Raw genomic sequence first — 21,861 nt, 5'->3', positions numbered from 1 at the left:
CTTAGTTTTTCTCTGATTTGTATTCAAATCACTCAATGCAACACTGTTCATTTTCATTTTTAAAGCATAGCTCAAATACAAGCTTGCCTGGTGGGGGCTCTTTGTGTGTTGATTAGATTATTCATTGGGTTTTTTGTTCTTCATTGAGGGGAAAGGTGGAGGCAGCAACTCAGGTGGAGGGGTGACGTGGTGCAGAATTTCTCTGCTTTAGAAAACCATCCACTTCAATTGGGCACATTTCAGAAAACCAACTCCTGGGGTTCATTGACTTTGAGTTATAAAGCAATAAATAACAAATGTTTTTTTGTAAGTTATAAATCACCCTGCTGGTGTGTGTGTGTGTTTTGCGGTTTATAACCTTTAAATATCACACATAGGTAACCTCTCAAAGACATGCGCTGATGACGGCTGGACTGAGATGGACCCCATGACCATTGCTGTAAATTGTGGGTATAATCTTAACGGCACTGTTGATGATGTAAGTCCAAATTGTTTATCACTTATTATAAAAAAGTATTCCTTATCAGTCTTGTCTTGTTTTTTGGTAAAAATATGTAGCCATCCTCAAAATATGATATACTGTATTTACCAGAAGAGGCAAAATTACATAAGATATTAATGACTTGTTTACACATATTTTAAATTAAGTTTATTATCTTAAACTAATTGTAATGTTTTGCCTGTTTTAAACATAAATAAATCTCATTACTTTGAGTGCATTTTTGTCGGGCATAGCGAGATGTTTGGCTTAATACGTTGTAACAGCCTTATACTACTAGCATTTGTCGTTAGAAACGCATCAAATATTTTAACTATCGAGAAAAATATAATGCTCATTTTAACCTTAGGAAGTTGCCATTTTCTTTTTCGATGATGTCATCTGGTTGCACACACAGGCAGTCAAACGGAACACAGATTAAGTTTATCTGTAGATATAAGGTGCTTGTAAGATAAAAATGTATGTAAAAACAATGCTAAAATAATCAAAAATAAAAATAAAGACTTAATTTTGTCTATTTTAAGAAACTATTGTCTCATTTTAATATTGTTGGTCAGAAACAATTACAAATATACATATTAATAACCAAAAATCATTGAGAATTTAATACATACAATATAGTTTTAGCTTTATTATAAATTGCATTATAAATTGCAATTACCTTGAACAGATGCAACGCGTTCTTCTTTTATGGCAGGCAGGCGTTAAGAGAACAGGTTTAGGTTGCAAGTGCAACTATTTGAAGTCAAGTATTTTGATGCAAAAAATGGCTGCCTTTGAGTTAACATATTTTTTCAAAGTTTATGAATACTGTGACAGTTACACTGTTTTTGATTTCACATTTATAAAGGCAATGCCACTGTTGATATACTAAGCAATACATCTCTCTATACCCCGGGATTCCTTTAAAAAACTAATTAAGTTTAATATAGATCATTTTGATTCTCAAGTACATTGATCTTGTTTTAAGATGCACTTTGTTTTAAGATCAATGTAGTGTTTTAAAGTACTTAATCAATACACTATATGATCTTTGTCACTGTGTGTAATCTGTCTCTTGCTATGAGGTCATCAGAAGGTGTTATTAGTTTTTGGTTGCCAAAACACAATGACTAACTATATCTCCACAGGTGAACATTAAATTCACATTAGATTCGGTTTCTTTGAAAACTAGAGTTTTCATCTGCCTTTATAAAACCTCCTACTAAACTCTTGACATGATAGACTTTTAGCCCACGCAGAGTGAATGTAACCGATGATATCTCTTAGAATTCTTGACCGTTTCTCACCCAAAACCCCAAACCGTCCTCTTGCAGTTAAAACCTCTTAGCCTCCTTTCCTTCCTGTCTTTTATTTCCTGTGTGCAAACAAACCAGCCAAATATAATAGCCCTTTTATTTTTATCATACATCTTTTGTATGTTTTGTAAACTCCACGCTTGAAGCAGCTGCTAAAGCACTAAATGAAACATTCTTGATCTTTGCTCATAGTGTACTTGTGTAAGATCAAAGCGAGATTTCCACTTTGATGAATCTTTTCCCAGCATGTGTTCCCTTCAATGAAAAACAGCACAGGTAACAGGCATGTCAGGTCTCTGGATCCACTGGGAATATGTGGGCATGGGTCTTAAAAGTATTAAGTATCTGACTTTGAGTATAGCACTTTGAAGTTTTTAGATTCTCAGTAAAAGACTTAAAAAGACTCAGTAAAAGACTTGGTGGGTTATTTAAAACAAAAAACGCACAGTGACATCATAGTGCCAAACTCTACGCAGGTGAGTCAAAGCTGTGCGTGGGAGCGGGTGCACAGGCATTCTTACCACAAAAAAGACACAACCTTGAGCAAGATTCAATCCTTTTCAGGCATCTGGATCTAATAAAATGGACCAGAGGGCGATGTATTGAGTCATGGTCAAATACCATGGTATTTCTTTGAGCTGTAGCATTGATGTGGGGTGTGCTTGAGACACAAGAAATGTGTATTGAGTCTACTATCGTCATAAGTGCTGACAACCGCACAGTAATTAAAAAAATCGTTGCTATTGATTTACTGAACACAATAGTGAGGTGTGTGACATCATTTTCCAATGACTAACACAAGAGATTTTTTTCTGGTCTTAATAGAATGACTTCTCGCTGTGCTCAAGGTTGTTCAAACAGAGAATATAATGACTTTTTTATCATTTATTTATTTCAACGTTATATTTTAGGTTTTTATTGTAAGAGGACAGTAGACGGGAAGTGATGGGGAGGAGAGAGGGCAGCAAGACCAGGAAAGACTGTTAGCCGTGTCTGGAGCAATGTCCAGAGACTGCAACTTTTTTGCCCTTTTTATAGCAAAATGAAGCTTAGACGAGAAGTAGTGGGTGTGAGATTGGGACCGCACCCAACCGTTCTTATGTGTGTAACGTGCACAGCCCGAAAAATGAAATCCTCTTAATATTAAAGCTGACATGATTTAGCTTTGCAATAGTTTAAAATGTGAGTTCAAAGATAAATGTATGTACATTAAACACGGTTTCTCTCTCTTTCTCTCTAGGACAGTTTTTTTAGAACTGTGAAGATTGGCTACACCATCGGACACAGTGTTTCTCTTACTTCCCTCATTACTGCCATTGTAATACTTTGTATATTTAGGTAAGAAAAGACACTAACACAGTCGTAATACAAGTACTTCTATGGTTTGCCAGTTATTTAAATGAATGCATTTGTATTTAATACAGACCACATCGCAAGATATAAATATTGGCCCTGAAGAATTTACAAAACCATTTTTTTAATCTCAAATATGTGACCCTGGACACAAAACCAGTCATAAGGGTAAATTCTTGAAATTGAGATTCATACATCCTCTGATCGCTAAATAAATAAGCTTTCCATTGGTATTTGCGTGGTTTGGATAGTACAAGATTTGGCTGACAGCTATTTGAAAATCTGTACTCTGAGGTTGCTAAAATCTAATTAAGAAATCGCCTTTGAAGTTGTTAATCTAAGGGACTGCAGTAAACAAACACAGGTTTGTTTTTTAAGGCTCTCTATTGGCTTTCCCCTGAGATGACGTTGTGGAGAGCCGATGAAGCCAAAATTAGGGATGTAACGATTCACCACGAGCCAGTTGAAAATCAGTTATAAAATCTGACGATTCAATTTAAAATGAATCTTAAAACATGGTTATTTAGGAAATTTAGACAGCCTTAGTTTTTTATATTAAAGAGACATATGTATTATAATTTTTTTATGTGATTTGGAATTTGTTTTAAAATAGATTCTTATTCGACACAAAAGATTTGTATTTTACAAAGAAATGTGCAGCATTTGAGAAATAATAAAAGGGCAGTTGTTCATTCACTTCGTGAAAAATCGTATCATGAGATCAGAATCGTGAAGCGATTGTGCGGAGGGAATCGTTACATCCCAACCCAAAAGCAGAAATTCTAAGCTGTACATCGATACCAAACTTGAATGGGTAATCCTCAAGAGCGGGCAGGAGGGAGCGTGTTTCTGTTTGTAGCTGTTTCTGGCCATTTTTGTTCACGATTTCCTGCATTCACTCATAAAAATAAACGTTTGATATATTTATGGTACGAAATTTGCGAAATATCTTCTTTGAACATGATCTTTACTTAAGAAAACTTTATAATTTTGACCCTTACAATGTATTGTTGGCTATAACTACAAAGATACCCGTGCTATTTATGTGGTCCAGGGTCACATTAAATCCTAAAGATATCACTTTAACATATTGATTCGATTATAAATGTTCAGTTGGTTATTTTTTGTTTAAACTTTTGCAGTGTTAAAAACTAAAACAGCAGTTCATCTGGTCCAGTGTTGTTACGTCTTCTGAAGTGGTCTATAAGTCTCTTTCTGGCTTACATTGCAATGCATTGTTCGGTTCATTTTGTCAGTCTGTCTTAGATGTTGTGTTGCCTGTTCTCAGTGGGTGTGGTTTGGTGAGTTTTATTGCCAGCCACTCTTTTAAAGCCCCATCAAATACAACTATTTAGAAACAGTAACATACCTCCCTGCCTGCCAGTAACATAATTACATTTGCTTATTCAAGCATCAGCATATAAATGAAAGTTTAGTTTTGATTATGGTTCCGTAAAGGATCTCTAATTCTTTATCAATGAATTATGGTAATACAGAGCTGATGCAAATGAATGTGCTTCTCTGGGAAAGTTATTGTTTACTTGTGTCTGCTCAACACCGATCTTACATCAGAACATCCGCTTCGAATCATCTTGCGTAACACCTAGAAGTTGCGTAAAACCAAAAGTTGTTTATCGAGCTAAAGCTTAGTCTGTGATCAGATGTTCAGATTCATTTGTGTCCTGGACAAATTGTTGTGGCCTGGGGGTTAGAGCCTTGGGCTTGTGATCAGAAGGTTGCTGGTTCAAATCTCAGTGCCAGCAGGTCATAACTGAAGTGCCCTTGAGCAAGACACCTTACCCCTGATTGCTCTGCAGTAATGTGCCACTGTATAAAAACTACTTGTAAATCGTTTGTCTGCCAAATGAATAAATGTAAATGTATTCTAGCCCACCCGCATGCCTATTGAGCGGTTTTACCATGAGGCATCATGGCGCGTCACATCATCAGAGCAGTCAAGGATTAAATGGAGAACAACATGCTTACGTTTTGACACTACAGTGATTGATCTTTGGCACCGGCGGCAAAACTGCCCACTAATGACTTAGATACTAAAGATTTCTTCTAGACCAGACAAGACAAAACTCTCCACCACCAGAGAATCATTTGAATTTGCAATAGTGCTGGTATGAATAGATGCAGTGCAGTGATACCATGAGTATAAGCCACCATTGCACAATGTTGCATAAAAGGATGACTTTGAATAAATCAATAAAAACATCCCGGGGCGATTTTATGAACCCCATGTAGAGGACCTGAAGATCTCCAATGAGAAATGTCAAAAATATAAATCAATCTCGTTTGGAAAATAAACAATAATTTCAAAGCATTTGGAATACACTGTTTGTATGAGAAATTGCTTTAAAATGTTTGCTGACTTGCAGCAACATTGATATAACTGTAAGTTTGTTATGATTGGAGTGCATCGATTTTAATTTTGTATGCAAGCTCATTTTGATTTCTAACCATTATTAAAGGTATAAATATATTTTATTACTAGCTTACGAGTGAACGTATTCACCATTTTTCAGTAATGAGGTCTGCTTTATGTGAAAGAATGTTGCATCCAGTGATGGATTAAAAGGTACCAAAGCTTTAAAATGTTCAGACAACATTATTTTTATTTAGCATTGGTCAGATGAATGATTGCATGTGTCTGCAGCAATTTATATATGTGGCACATTACCATCCCATGTTCATTACTGTTACTTCTTGAAGTATTTTGTTCATAAACACAGAACATATGAGAATTGACCTTAGCTGAGGCTTTTATCCAAAGGCTCTTACAGTACACTTATTAAAATAAACACCAGATGTTTGATGCAGACTTTCATTGACTGACGGGGCTAAAAACCTGATCACACCTCAGGTTATTTTCTTCCGGTCTGTAGACCAGCAAGTCGGACTCAAATCCAAAGAGGTCTCAAGCAAGGCTAAAGTTGTCTTTGCTCTGATGTAACGTATCTGCTGCAAATAAGAAAAGTACATGCTTTCCTTAAGAGTTTGAGAGATTCAAATCTGTCTAGGTGAGACTGCAGTTGGCAAGACCGTGAGACGTAACCCATGCTGACAGCGTAATGAGCACACAGAGGGTTCGCACAGCAAGTGTGTTCTGTTAACAAATACACTTGGATTTGACCTGTAACTCAAGGATAAACTTTGAATGGGTCATGGAGATCTGCTCAATGTGAAACGCTTATATATCATGACATACTGTATATAAATAAAGCCTACACTGTAACTTGAGGGTGAAGTGTGTACTTTACACAAAGATACACTCACTGTTAGTCCCACCTGAAATTCATGCCATTGGGATGCTTTTTTTTGTTATCCATCTACATTAAACTGAAGGTCAAAGTATGTAAAATAAAATACTACATGGCTCAGTTTGAAGTAAACATGATGGTGCCAACTGTGTTACAGTTAAAATGCATTTTCTTTGGTTGTTTTTTCAATAATGAATAAAAAGGTGCTTCTACCAATAGGCCTATACTGAAAATATGATGCTTTTAGTTGTTCCAAAACTACATAGCATGATGTGCCAAATTGGTGCTATCAAAATCACAATAGCAGTGAGAATAAATAATGATGCAATACTATTCTTGTTTTAAAACTTTTGCTACCCAAACTCAGTAATCTGTTGATAAGACTGATGGGAAGAGGGTGGTGTTACATTTGTAACAGTGTATACAAATTATTTTAATATGATCTTCATAAGGAGGAACTGGATTCTTGGATATTTACATGATGAGAGAATAAAACCAGCCCTTTCTTACACAATTCTTTCTCACAAAATACTTCTAAGGGTGATAAATCAAGTTTAGCAGTGAATTAAGTTTTGTAAACTGACTTTTTATCTTATTCTAACATGAAAACCAATATTCTATTCAAAAGAGGCACTTTAAATAACACTATTGATCCTATGATTGTAGTATTTAACAGCCATGTACCAGGTTTTGAGATTTGAGAGGACCGATGTAACAGACTGTTCAATTTTTGTCTTTTCAACACAGCAAAGCACAGAGAAAACGTTTGAACTATATGTCAATAGATTTTCAAGTGCAGGTTTGGGCAAAGTAAACTAAAGATTGTGTTCAATGTGTTCTGGGAATCATGGTCACTTCTTAAATAATAGCCCCTTATCTTGACATCGATAACGCACGCATGAACGGCAAACTTGTGTAGTTCACCCAAAAAAGAAATCATTGAAGTCATTGTTTACTCATCTCGTATTTTTCCAAATGCAAATAACTTGTTCATGCAATGAAAATGAATGGCTCCACATCAGTCTAAATAAGTTAGATATTCTATATTAGATAAAGGCATCAGTAGCTATCTTGAATTCTAAATCAGAATGTTTTTATTTCCCATGCTTACTGTAAGCAGAAATGCGTGAACTGAAATTTAAACACGGCGCAATAATTATCTGTTTAATGAACCTCCTACATGGAACAGAAAGCTCAATTAGGATTTAATTTGTAGTGTAATTATGTGTCATTTTTCTGCTATTATTTCCAAGGACAGAGTGTAATTAGGGGGCAGGGGATTTATCAAGCTTAATATATTATAGATTCAGCGTGTCAGTATGCGTGGATAATTGTATTCCTTGTTTTCCCACAGGAAACTGCACTGCACGCGAAACTACATCCACATGCACCTGTTTGTGTCCTTCATCTTGAAGGCCATAGCAGTCTTTGTGAAAGACGTGGTTTTGTATGACGTCCTTCAAGAGTCGGACAACTGCTCTACTGGATCTGTAAGTTCAGTACGGCCCATATTGATGAAACCATGCATTAGTCCATGTGTGTTTTGTCAGTTTCATATTTTTCAAATATCTTCTTTCGAAAATGACAACAAACCATGCTAGAGATGCACCGATACAAAATTTCTCCACCGATACCGATTTTCGGTTATTCATAGTGATATTTGCTGATATAATACAGATTCTGAAGATTACATTTATATTTCTTAACTTTCTAAATGTTATTAAGTCATACAATGACTATTGTGGTGTTTCTAAGCATTTTCTACATACAGGTCACGGTTACATTGCATTTTCTGTCCTCTTTTGATTGACAGCATATATTTGGCCTGTTCATCGGCTGTTTTTAAACCTTGGCCCCTAGCTCTAATTTGCTTTCAACGATTGATACCGATTACTGACTGTTATATCGGCGCATCTCTAAACCATGCACACTATTTTTTTATGTTAAATAAAAAAGCTACAAGATTTTTCTAAAATGCACCAAGCCACTAGCAAAGAGAAAATTGTCTGTTCAGGCTGACATTTTTCATGGGTCTCTTTCATGGATTTCCCTAATAATGATTTATGGCAAAAACATCTGGATTTCAGAGGGTCAACAACGATATGTAGTTCATACAACGTTGTTTTCTGATGAAAGTATGTTGTATGTACAGTCTTAGAAGAGAATGAACCTTTAGAGTTAGCAAAATAACTTTAAAGTTCAAATATGATACAGTATGATTCAGATATATACAGTAAGAAGTTATTTTTAGAACCTCTATTGTGGCCAATGTGTTTGAATTAGAACCTGGCCTGTTACCAAGTTTCCTTTTTGAACCTTTTCTAAGATTGACTAGGACTATATTCTCCTTTTTCTTGTTGCTGTTATTATAATTCTTATTAATATCCTTTTATTATCATTATTTTAGCCCACTTTAGTTTACATTTACATATATACAAAGTAATGCAGGGAAATTTGAGGGAAGCTCATTTTTTTTACTGGAACGCTGTGAGGTCGGAAGTGGGATATTTCAAGTCTTGTGTTCAAATGTCTCTCGCGCGCACCCATGTTTCAGCTCAAAACCGTTACATACTCTGCTGCGCGAGCACAGGAACTGAGGGGAAATGCTCGAATGTCTGAGGTAAGACTTAACCAAACTACTAAGACCTTTGTGAAAATATGAAAATTAAACTAATGAAATGTAAGATTAAAATGTAGACGATGGTCACTATGCATTAAAAAACTCTGTTAACCGACGTCAAGGTGACCTTTTTCTATTATGAAATAGTTATTAAGAGGAATGTATAGGGCTACAAAAGCAACCTTTGTGTCAATTATTTCACCCTTCACTCTCTTTCATGTAGAATAAAACGATAAACATATGTCACTGAAAGACGCAGATGACAACGCACCTGCAAAATGGATGAACTAAACTTCTAGCAACACAATATGGACAACAATCAGAAAGTAAGTACTGAATGTAAATTAAGATATTTGTGTTTAACCTTAAAGACATTGTACTTTCTTATTGAACCATATCGTTTTCAAAGGCACAACAAACATACATCTGTTCTAGTGTCTGTTTATTTAGGTAAACTAAATGCTGATTTAGTGACTATTATAATTTTTCTGTCCAGTACATGAACTAAACTTCATAACATATTAACATTTGAATACATTCTGTGTCTGTCAGCTGCATTAAGTCAGCAGTAGTCTATTGTCTTAAAGGGATACTTAACTGAAGATTCTGTCATCGTTTAATTCCCCTTAGATTGTTCCAAATACGTATACATTTCTTTGTTTTGCTGGACACACAGGAAGATATTTGGAAGAATGGCAGATCTCATCCCCAATTTACTGCCATAGGAGGGAAAATAAATATTATAGGATTCAGTAGGGGATGAGATCTGACATTCTTCCAAATACCTTCCAGCAGAACACATTTTTTATACATTTATACAGGTTTGGAACAATCAGAGGGTGAGTAAATTATGACAGAATAAAAAATTTTGGGTGCAGTACTGTATCCCTTTATGTGTGAAGGTTTGTTTTAATCTCAATTAAGGTTATTTACATGAAAAGACTGAATATTTATGTGAAACCAATCTATTGATTTCTTGTTCAAATTTACTTTGGTATATTACTGTATAGCTTTTAATCATTCCATGGGTTTTCTGTTGAATTTGTCGTTTTCCAGATGTGTATCTCTACTGTCATGTTGCCATTAATGTGAAACCCACAATCTTTACAAGGAGTCAAAAACCTACATAATTTTAATGAAAGGATAATCCTTGATCTCCATTTATGCCACAAGGAAGGAACATGCTACAGGTAATGTTTGATGTAAATTGAAAAATGCATAATACAATGGATACAAGCGCTGCTAAATGACTAAATGTTGATCTGAGTAAAGTGGTTTGCTATTCTGTATTAGTATAAAGGTATATTTAAATGAATTTTGTTTATTTAGAAGGCCCTCATACACTATGGTTTGGCTGTGCTGCAGGATTGGTCCGTGCAAGATGCTGAGCAAATTTTCCTCAATGATCTGGATTACCATCACAGGGAAATAACATATTATTTATATTCAGGTTTTCCTGCCTCTTTCTCTCTATTCAGTATTTTTGGTAAGTTTTGAGGGGATGCATTTATTATAATTTCTTGAAACAATTATGCTAAACATCAAAATAACACAATAACAGCAATATGAACATGAATGAATGAGGCTGTGGCATCTTGATGTTTACTGATGATACATATCGCTCTACTTTGATCTACTGTTTGAGATGTGATTAAGCTCTAAATCTAAAATTACAGTTCAGTTCAAGATGTTACAGTTAATTGTTATATTATTAATTTCACAATTCACTTACACACAAAAACACTAGTCAAAAAGCAACATTTTCTCTCTTGTGCTCTGCTAAGGAAAGAAAGTCTGCAGGGTTTGGAATATGATGGTGAGTAAATGATCACATATTACAGATTAAAATAGGCATTTTTGTTTGTTTAAATAAATGTATAGGCCTATGTCCAGTGAGGTGGGGATGCTTTATTTCGTAATTGTTTTACTTTGTTTATTTTATACATATCACAGTTAGAAAAAAAGTATTGTTCTTTTGTGTTTTGTCTGAAATCCTTGCATGTACGCAATAAATATTGAATGGAGAATCGTGTTGTGTCCGTGTTATTAAATTTTATATAAAATGTAATATATTAATAATAACAATAGTAATAATAATGCTACTGAAATGGTGACTAGAAAAGGGTTCCAAAAGGAACTCTGCTGGTTCTTTAATGCACATTTAAGAGAGGGTTCCAATTGGACCCTTTAAGGTTCCCCCACAGTTGCAATCTCCAGGAACCTCAAAGGGTTAATTTTTGAACCTTTTCTTTTTAGAGTGTAGGTTGATATGACATTTTCACCTTTATTGTTAAATCTACAGTACAGCCAAACACCCATGGGCACAACTTTAACTTTTGTTAAAGTGCAATATTCACTGACCTCTGTGTGAACCCGCTTGACAAATGCTTGTTCCATTAATTCTCGATGGCATTTATTGTTATGAACCCCCAAGATTCCCTTTTTTCACAACATCACAAAATCACAGGTTTTGACATCAATTTTGGGTAATTTTACACAACAGGTTTTTTTGTGTGTTGTCAAGACTGTGTCCACCATCACTAACCAGTACAAACAGGCTGGACATTCATTCAAGGAAGCCAGAAAGCACAAATTACTAAATTATACTGTCAACTTTAAGACCAGTTTTACCAGCTAGGTTTGAGTGGTTTTCCATCTACACCAAAATCAACATTTTGAATTTACGTCTTGTCTAAGCTGTTCGTAGGTTATAAATCATTTCTATACATACAAGCAGCAGCGTTTAGCAGAACATCTGGATGTTTCAACATAGGCTACTTGTCAGACTGATGGCAATGTTTCAGGAGGTCTTGAAGACATTTGACCGTTGATTGCACTTGATAGACCTCTTCATGAAGACATGTGGCTTCTTATCACAGTGTATGAAGTGGTCCTGTTGTTAGACTAAAGTAAAGTGTCCAGCTGTAACCATTCTCTTGTGTTTGATCTGCTGTCTTCTGTTGTCATGCTTGTAAAGTTAATCCGCTCTGATGTTGAATCTGAGATTTTCCTTAACCATGTTATGTGTCAAGCTGTTTTAATAACATTTATCTCTAATAATAGCGCCACAGGGAAAATCTGAATGAATGATCGCCAGAAAACAGCCCTGTAAAACAAAATTAAATGCTGCGATTTTGTATATGATACATAATAAATAAATGATATAAGGCCGGAATAGGTGTTTGTTAGCCATTTGTGTGGCCGAGCCTGCAGCAAAAGCTTTCAATCTATTTTTGGGACCGCGTGCCCTGAGCAAGAGGCTGCGGCTCTCAGAGTAATTTTTGATGATTTGTGCACATTAGAACTATGAGCCAGATCCATTCATCCCGTGCTGCCTCATTTTATACGCCTGTGAGCAGAAAGCATCATTCAGTGCCTTCTGCCGTCTCAACTGTCGATAGCTTCATCCACCCAATTCTTTTCTTCTGCCTGTAAGGCATGTGCGCTCATTTTAAGAGCAGAGAGGAACAGAGCCTTAGATGTGTGAGACCGTCTCTGATCCTCAGATCGCAGAGATCAGAGTAGTGCTTTTGGAGGGGCTGAGGGTTTTATTGGAGATTTGTTGCATGCAGATTGCAGATGGGTAATGGGATCATTTTAAATGACTCACTAAATATCTTTTTCATTGCCATGTTGAATATCTTTAACTTTTAATGTGTGTTAATATAGACATCTGACAAACATATTGACTGAAAACTATTAATCTACATTTCTGTCGGATTCACTACCGTCAAAATGATTGACAACTAGCAGCTTAGATTGGAGGTATGGTTCTGTTCTGGGCAAAACTCCCTGCCCATCCATGCAGCCAGCATGAATAAGAGCAGGGACCTCAGCGATAACCCCCGTCAGGATAAACAGAACAGAACAAGCAGATGTTGTTAGTTCTTAAAGACATTTAAGTGTAACACATAATTAAAATGTAGTTGATACTTTTTAAAAATGGAAAACAGAAATCGAGTTTGATTGTATATGTGAGGTGGAGCTGGGGATGGAGGAGGGTCATTTGCTACTAAACATCACGATTAGCTGCTATTATGCTGAATGGATTTTAAAACGTATTCTGTCATATTTCTATAGGTAGAGGAGGATCAGCTTTTGCAAGCTTGACTCACGTGACCAGCCAGAATTAACGCTATACACTTGATTTTAGCATTCTGTTGTCATTTTGTTGTAATTTAGAAGACACTGGACTGGAATGACCACAAGACATCTAGATTAGAAGAAAAATTTAATGGTTTCTTATATTCTACTATATATTCGATTTTACATATAAATATCATAAACTCTCATGTTAACACATAACACATAAACACATGAGCTATATATTAATCTTTATCCTAAAAAATATGTAAAAAATCACCACAAATTTCCAGTTTTATACAATGTTTTTTTATTTTTTATTTAATTATCAGGAGTTCGAAATCATAATTCATTAATTTACTTCTTGAGCTAGAGGGCTTGGCACTTTTTTAGCGTGATGCCTGTATGTTTGCTCTGTTTTTCCTTTTTGGTTCCACACAACAACCCCCCCCCACCCCCGGTCGGGTGTCTTTGTCTCAATTATTTGTTTATAGTTCTCCTGCAGTCTGCCTGCCATGTCTCACTTGTCCTCCCTCAGCAAACTTGTCTCTACCACCTGCCAGTTTCACCCAAATAACACAACTACCCTCACAAAAGCCTTTTCCTGAACCCTGTGGAGTTCTGCTCGACTCTGTAAGGAAACTACCAGAGTTCATTCAAACGTATGTTCGCACTGTCTGTTCCTACTGGCAATGGTGAAATAATGGTGGTTTAGGTGATCGCCTGTTAAAGGAGACATATCATGAACAAATCTTTCAATGAGAAAGAGATCATTGTACTACTAATTTATTGAAAACATTCAAAAGTTCGAGATGAGGACTTACTCCATTGACACTTCTTAATTATTCATAATATATACAGTGTACTTCTGAAACTCACACGACAAAAAGAAGACCAAGCTTGTGAACTTTGCACCAAATTACTCTCATGTAACAGGTACTGTCCTCTGAAAATTGTAGGGAGAGTTGTGGCTTCATGAGATTGGAGTGAATACATCAATAACGTTGTTGGGTTTTATCTATGTGAAAAACACTTGCATGCCGTCCCACTGCAACCAAAGGCTGTAATTTGCTGTTATCACTGCGGTAAATGTCAGGAAGCCCTTGCTCTTTTACGAGATGAGCCCTTGAGAATACCAATGATTTCTTGAAAGTTTTTTTCATTTTCCCTGTCTCTTGATTTCCAGGTCGGCTGTAAGGCTGTGATCGTCTTCTTCCAGTATTGCATTATGGCGAGCTTCTTCTGGCTTCTGGTGGAAGGTCTTTATCTTCATGCTTTATTGGCAGTTTCGTTCTTCTCAGAGAGGAAGTACTTCTGGTGGTACATTTTGATTGGTTGGGGTAGGTGTTGCGGTAATTGTGTGGGACTTTTATAACCTTATTGATTTTTTGTTAACCTCTGACATGATCATTATGTCAGTCAGCCATGTGACTGAAATACTCTCTTGTTTCACCTCGCTGCAGGAGGTCCAGCGATTTTCATCATGGCTTGGAGTTTTGCCAAGGCTTATTTCAACGACGTTGGGTAATATCAACACCTCAGTCATCTCCCTCCTGCTCTCTTAAAAAATGTGTTCTTTTATGTATAAAAATGAAGACATTTTTCTGCCTGTTTTATCAGGTGCTGGGATATAATTGAGAATTCAGACCCATTCTGGTGGATTATCAAAACCCCCATATTAGCCTCAATCCTGGTGAGATGACGTTTCTCTACTAGAGTATCTTGACAGTTTTAATATGATTAGAGAAATCTGCTGTTCCACATTATGTTTGCTGTCACTCACGGTCACCATGTTGACTAGCTTACTATCTGACGACTGACACGGTATTAGATGCTCAAGTACTCAAGGCTGTCTAGAGTACATATAATTGAGCTATATACAGTATATATTTGCACTGTTGTTTAAAAGTTAAGGGTTTATTTGAATGAAATTATTTGCTTGGCCTTATAAATCGTTTGATCTGAAGGTCTCTACTTCTTTAAGCCAATTACGATGTATTTCTTTAAATTAAAAACATGAAAGGGTGATGCTAGTGTTGATGATTTATCTTGGATTCGAGCAAGAGGTAACCTGCATCATATTTCTGCGTTGTGAGTGGAATCAGAGTGGCAGGTCAATGGTAATCCACTGTTTCCTCAAAATAGTCTGTTTGCAAGCAGTAAAATATTTCTTCAAAATATCTTTGTTTGCATTATGCAGAAAAAAGTAAGTCATACCTAATATTATAGATGCCAAGAAGCGAAACAGAAAAAGAATAGACTATTGCAACACCGGTGTAGTTTGCTTTATTTTGCTACAATACTAAAGGACTTGTCATTGTCCCCAGCGCTCACAAACTAAAGTCAACAGATAGCTTTTACACAGCTTTTTCTTGTTTTTGTTATTTAGAAAGTACACAGTTGTTAAGTAAGTCCATCTCATGCACTTAGAGTTAATAGCATGTGTCTCGCTGCCGTCTTTAGACAGCAGTTGTGATGTGTGTCTCTACTAATAGATGTTTGTTCCTGCAGTCTCAATACTTCCCTGCTTTAGCTTCATTAACCTCATGACTCCCCATTGGTTTCAGTAATCCATGCTGTATTGTGACATTTGTTTTTGTGTTTGTTCACCAACAACAGATGAACTTCATCCTCTTCATCTGTATCATTCGCATACTGCGTCAGAAGATCAATTGTCCGGACATCGGCAGAAACGAATCCAATCAATATTCGTAAGTCTTTGGGAATCCATTAAAACAGTTTTTTGCTCTCCGATGAGCTTTGCTGTTTTACCCACCCAGTTCGAGTTTACAGGTTGGAAGACAGTTTTGGAAAGTAGTTTGAATGATGTACAATAAACAGGAACCTGAGCTTTCAAACTACAAAAATGATAAAAAGCACCAGAAAACTGCACAATTTTTAAAGTCCCCTGAAGCAGCTATTCCTTAAAGGGGCAGCTCACCCAAAAATGTAATTCTTTCATCATTTACTGATACCAAACACATTCCAAACCTGTATGACTTTCTTTCATATGCAGAACACAACAGAAGATATTTTTAAAAATGTTGGTAACCAGGTCAACTCCATTGATCTCCATTGTATGGCCACAAAACCACTGAGACATTCCTCAAAAGATCTTCTTTTGTTTTCCAGTCACATACAGGTTTTAAACGACATGTGGGTGAAAAAACAATGAATTAATTTTCATTTTGGGGTGACTTATCCTTGTATGATAGGTTAAGTTACCAGTTGCATTGTTGGGAAACAAAAAAAAACATTTTTAGCTTTTGGTTGCATGTACATTCGCTTTAGCCATTATCTCTGTTGGTGGTTGAGTCCTGCTGCAGAGTGGACACACTTTTGGACCGGACAGTCTCCAGGGCCACATGAGAAACGGTTTAGCTTATGTCATTGTAACCCAGCCATAAAACAAAGGGGACATTTTAGCTGGTTTCCAGCAGCGTGTGAGAGCCCACTGTACTACAATCTTATCATCTGAAATGTCACCGCGTCCGTCCGTCCGCCCCTGTTCCGATAATTTAATGTCCTTTGTCTTTAAGTAGCTCTCCACGGTGCAGTTTCTACGGAACAAGCCTCACTTCTTAAGCACCTGCAATTTCTACCCAGCATCACTAATGCTGTTATTCCAGTCATATGCTTTTTTCCATATAACCTAGTAATAATATTATTCATTTACAGAAAACTGTGAACTGTGTGTAATTTTGAGAATTACAGCAAAATCACCCATGAAGCTGTCCGATATTTGTTTTTGTCTTTTTTTTTACAGGCGACTGGCAAAGTCCACACTATTGCTGATTCCACTCTTTGGGATAAATTTCATCATATTCGCTTTTATTCCCGAAAACATAAAAACCGAGCTAAGGCTGGTCTTTGACCTCATTCTTGGGTCGTTTCAGGTATTTCATTGGATTTAATCATTTTAACTAGCTGTAAAAACACAAAAGTAGGGCGCAAATGTTCGTGGGTGCGAGTGACAGGACATTCTCTGGGGCTAATCGTGGGACTGTTGTTCAGATGACATCATTGTTTAATGATGTGTTGTAAAAGTGCTGGGGGCAGATGAAAATCTCATTCACAGCCCTGTCTTAAATACAATAAATAGGAGCTGAATACTAAACAAAATGAAGTATTGATATTATACAGATATATGCAGAATGGGGGCCACTAATGTGTTGTCACACACATTAACGTGCTGTTGAGCTGATGTAAAAACATTTTAAAAACCTAAAATCGTAAGATAAATAACTTTGTTAAATCAATTTGACTGTACCTTCTATTTTTTAATTTCTATAAAAATATTCATGTGTGGTATTCTCTTGTAAACTGTTTAGTGAATAAGATTGTGTTCTTACCCTGTTTACGTTGCTTTTATCTGTTTTACCAGGGTTTCGTGGTTGCTGTGCTCTACTGTTTCCTGAATGGAGAGGTAAGAAAAAGGCTAAACAGACACAGTCATGGATGGATGAATAACCAGACATACCCTCAAACATAAAGATAGACAGACATACAATACATAGTAATGGCTGGATGGATGAACATGCTTTCTATATTTCATTTTATTTCTTACATTTTACAACCTCTGAGGCCTTATTATTGGCTTTGATTCTGCTAGCTCATACAGGCTTTAACTAGCTCTGGACATACTGGTGGCCTATTACTTTGATATATGCATTGATGTTCAGAGCATCTGTGGGTCCCCAGCTTACAAAGATTGAATAAAAGAGTCATGCATGCAGGCTTTGTGTCAGGTGCGTAGTAATAACTTGATTTGTTTGGGCCCCAAGGATGAAGTTTAGCACTGCTGAGCTTTGACAGCAAAACCTTAATTCAGAAATAAGGCAGAAGCCATAACAAGATGTTAAACAAGCATTTTCGTAATGCATTCTTGGTAAATAATAACCCATTTTATGTCCCAGCTTTCGCAACCATTTGTACTTTTGTAAATATTCAACAGGAGTAAAATGTAAGATGGGATTTTTCAGAAAATGTATTTGATCACAAAATATGTTTTATATGACAGGTGGTTGGAGAGGAGGGAGCGGTGATATATGGAAATGTGATAAACATTATAGTTAGATAGAATATTTTTTGACAATTAACAATAAATTGTTTAAAAAATAAATAAGAATAAATGTTATGTTGACCAAGGTAATATGTCTTATATGTTTTTATATAAAAAAGTTATATATGTCAAATATAGAACAGTTATATATATATAATTAAATATCATAATTAGATCAAATGTAACATAAAATAGACCCAAAATATACAAATATTATAAAAAAATAAGCAAATAAATAAATAATAACAACAATAATAATAATAATAATAATAATAACCTCCTCTTGTTTCTCTGTTAATGCAATAGAAAACATATTAATATATTTTGTGAAATAAACGTAGAATTGAACCCTACTGATGTGAAGTTGTTTTTGTTTTATTTTTCAAATGATTTGTAAAGTAATTTTACGACCTCATTGCATATCCCTGTCATCTTTTTTTATCTCAGGTCCAATGTGAGATCAAGAGAAAATGGAGACGATGGCACCTGGAAAGGTTTTTGGGTCCTGACACCAAATACCAGCACCCATCCATGGGCAGCAATGGCAACAATTTTAGCACGCAGATCTCCATGTTGACTCGCTGTAGCCCCAAGACTCAGCGGGCTTCAGCGTGCCAGGATGAGTCTTCCATTACTGTCTAACTTACCACCTACAAGGCAGAACGGTGATGTAATTGTCCATGTGGTATATTATCTCACACCGGAATGAGCTTAAGAGGACCAAAGTAATTTACTAGTGTTGTGGAAGTGTTCGGCTTGTAAAAATCCACTCATTCGCTTAATGCGAACAAGCGTGAAAGTTCGTTCAGTGGTGTGAACTCGAATTCGACACGTGTGCAGGCTGCGTTATGTCATGAGCTGTTGTTTGGAATGTATCGTTCACCAAATTCTTGTGTGACATAATTTGATGATAGAGTTGTAAACCATGTCAGGCACTGAGAAGCGTTTACCATCAATACATGAAACCTGTACATCAAGAAGAGAAAGCTGTGAGATGCAATTTTAGACTCATTTAGTGCAGACTTGGCCCTGCAGGGACACAAATTCGACCATGTCATCAAAAATGACTGATGATGCCGTGTTGGAAAAAAGGTTAGAGATTCTCCACCTGGAGTGCTCTTTATGAAATAATATTTTTGCTTACGTGTTTAAAAAATCAACCAAAAGTGGATTGTTGAATATCCAATATATGGAGATACACTGTAGAGACCTAATGTGATGTTTCTAAACATGTTGTTCATACAGAATCATTTTTTAATAACGTTTTCAGACCAGCGTGTTTGTGTGTGTGTGAAATTGGCATGTTTGAAAGCCGAATGCCCTTCTCTGCACTATCAATTCAGATCAGTCATCCAGCAGATAGAAAACATTTTGTATGCATGATTGATTCAGTGTCATTGTGCCATGTATCACCGTGGGTTTATAGTCGAATGTTACATCCTTTTGTGCGTGGAACAAACGCTCCTTAGTGACATCAACACTGACATTTGTTGCTATAAAATAATGCTTATCAAATCGACTTTGAAGATGTGGATTGTTCATGTGCAAACACATACGTCGACCTGTGGATAAATTCATGCTAACAATGAAAGTAAACCGAATTACTAACTAGCGTACTACAGTACATATAACGTTGAACATCGTCAACAGTATTTATCTGTGATATTGTGCCATCTGTATACTTTCCATTCTTTAGCCAAGAGAAATTTCCATTATGCTGTGAGACAGAAGAGGTTTTTACATACAGTTCTTGTGGTTTCAATGGCGAGTAATGGTCTGTGCTTGTTCATCTAGAAGGATTTTAAGCTTTGTGTACAAGCTAAGGGGAAATAAAGAAAGCCAAGGCATGCTGTCACACTAATGTTCCTGTCTCATTGTGTTGCTCATAGGAATGGACTTCCAGCCAATGCCGGCAAGTCCTGGAAATGTAGCTCAAACTGGTTCACCGTGGAAAGATAACATTAAGTCTGGAATGTGTTTTTTATGTCTTTATATGCAGACAGAGTGTAAAATAATCATTTACAGTCAAATCCCATGGAATATATAAAGAGAATGTAGAGTGAATGAACTGTAATTCTAGGATGTGTCACAAATATATAAGATATTTAAAGAATACATATAAAGCCTCAAATCACTGCCCTCCATCATATGTTTTATTTTTATTGAAACATGAGTGGTCAGATTACCGCTCATCAATTTCAATAAAGAATGTATATTCTTATAAAACCTAAAACTTGAGTGAAAATGTAATTTTCGGTACATTTTGTATCACTTTTAGTTGAATTGCTGACAGTGTATTTGTGGATTTTGTATAGGCGTTTCTTTTTCTCAGCTCTGTCAAGATTGTGGTACGATGTACATATGGTGTTCATTAATTTTAGGTGAAGCTTAATGTGTCGGCTCACAGCAGAAGAACTGGATGTTTATGAGAACCGTCTCCGTGCTGTGAACAAATTTGTCTGTACCGCATGCTACACATGTAACATACTGTACATTTGACGTTATAAATTCACAATAAAAGCAACTTGTTTACAGTAACATGAGTATGCGTGAAACATTTTCGATCCGCTTTTAAACAAGCTTGATGGTTTATTTATTTATGTAAGAGTTTGGACCGTTGCAAACTATACGATGATCAGAAATTGTACATTTCAATTGATAGCAGGGTGGCACATTCGATCTCTAAACATTGCACTGAAGTGTAGCGTTTTGTCAACCGCAATGCAGTCTTTCAATCCCAATTGAATTTAAGTATTGTAAGTAAAATGTAAACATTATGACACACACTCTGTCAACACACACTTGCTATCTCCAGAAAGGCCTACCATAGATCCTGAATGTTCATATAAAATACCTTTTGTAAATACAGAGTCAATCCTCCAGCTCCAGTGTCCCAGACAGCTCTTCAGACAGGCTTTAAAAGCACCAAACTGCTTTTGCCTTCTGCATTGCGATCTTTAATGTTGCAGGAAGACCTGTTTTCACATCAATGGCATCTATTCTCACTGCTGTTCAGCTCTTCCAAGCCTCCAGCTGAAGATTCAATGAGAATTACAATCCACAAGGCAAAAAGGTTTTCTTTTAGAGATTCTTTTAATTTCGGATTACATTTTCTGAAATTAAAGATCATTTTAAATGCTGTATACTTCCGATAATCATAATCCACTCCTCTTCAAGTGTCAGAAACTCATGCCTATACAAATGGTTTCAGCCCAGCATTCACAGATGAGCAGAACATTTTAGTGTGAACCTGTTACAATGTAATCCAGGGTTCATGTTCATGTGTCTCTTAGTTCTGGCAAAGTCAGAGAGAAGGAAATTCATGCTGTCTTTAGAAGGAAAAAATGATAAGAAACAGATTCTGTTGAATGTGAAAGCTCCAGAAGGGTCAAATTTAGAGTAAGTTCTTTTAGTATTCCCGCACATACAGTGTAAGCTATCAAAAGATTAACATTTTGTATTCAATGTCATTTTTATAATTTCTGCATTATCTTTTCTGTCACACGAAGGGGATTTAATTCAAGTCATACTGTGATGCGAATACATTCTACCATAAATGCACTGTATAAACCAGCAGGCGGTTGACATGTAAGAACACATTCCAGTCATTCATTAGATGCTTCCACACAAGCCATGATAACGCATCTTATGTCCTGAAAATCCTTTAGGAGACTCATAAA

At 36.1% G+C, this 21,861-nt stretch overlaps 1 protein-coding gene across 1 annotated transcript in view; it reads left to right on the top strand.

Annotated features, from left to right (window-relative positions):
* vipr1b (vasoactive intestinal peptide receptor 1b) overlaps positions 1 to 20,717 on the top strand; it is a 42,119-nt gene extending 21,402 nt beyond the window's left edge. The window contains exons 4-13 of the mRNA XM_079447286.1: positions 378 to 478; positions 3,038 to 3,135; positions 7,771 to 7,906; positions 14,306 to 14,459; positions 14,583 to 14,643; positions 14,740 to 14,812; positions 15,739 to 15,830; positions 16,886 to 17,015; positions 17,504 to 17,545; positions 18,629 to 20,717. Of these exons, the coding sequence (XP_079303412.1) occupies positions 378 to 478; positions 3,038 to 3,135; positions 7,771 to 7,906; positions 14,306 to 14,459; positions 14,583 to 14,643; positions 14,740 to 14,812; positions 15,739 to 15,830; positions 16,886 to 17,015; positions 17,504 to 17,545; positions 18,629 to 18,823 (1,082 nt within the window). The 3' untranslated portion in view covers positions 18,824 to 20,717. The remainder of the gene's footprint in view (positions 1 to 377; positions 479 to 3,037; positions 3,136 to 7,770; positions 7,907 to 14,305; positions 14,460 to 14,582; positions 14,644 to 14,739; positions 14,813 to 15,738; positions 15,831 to 16,885; positions 17,016 to 17,503; positions 17,546 to 18,628) is intronic.
* The last annotated feature ends 1,144 nt before the right edge of the window (positions 20,718 to 21,861 follow it).

The sequence above is a fragment of the Barbatula barbatula genome, assembly GCF_947034865.1.
Source record: "Barbatula barbatula genome assembly, chromosome: 23".
NCBI classification, from domain to species: domain Eukaryota; kingdom Metazoa; phylum Chordata; class Actinopteri; order Cypriniformes; family Nemacheilidae; genus Barbatula; species Barbatula barbatula.
The sequence above is the reverse complement of the archived record's forward strand: the minus strand, read 5'-3'. Positions and strand labels throughout refer to the sequence as shown.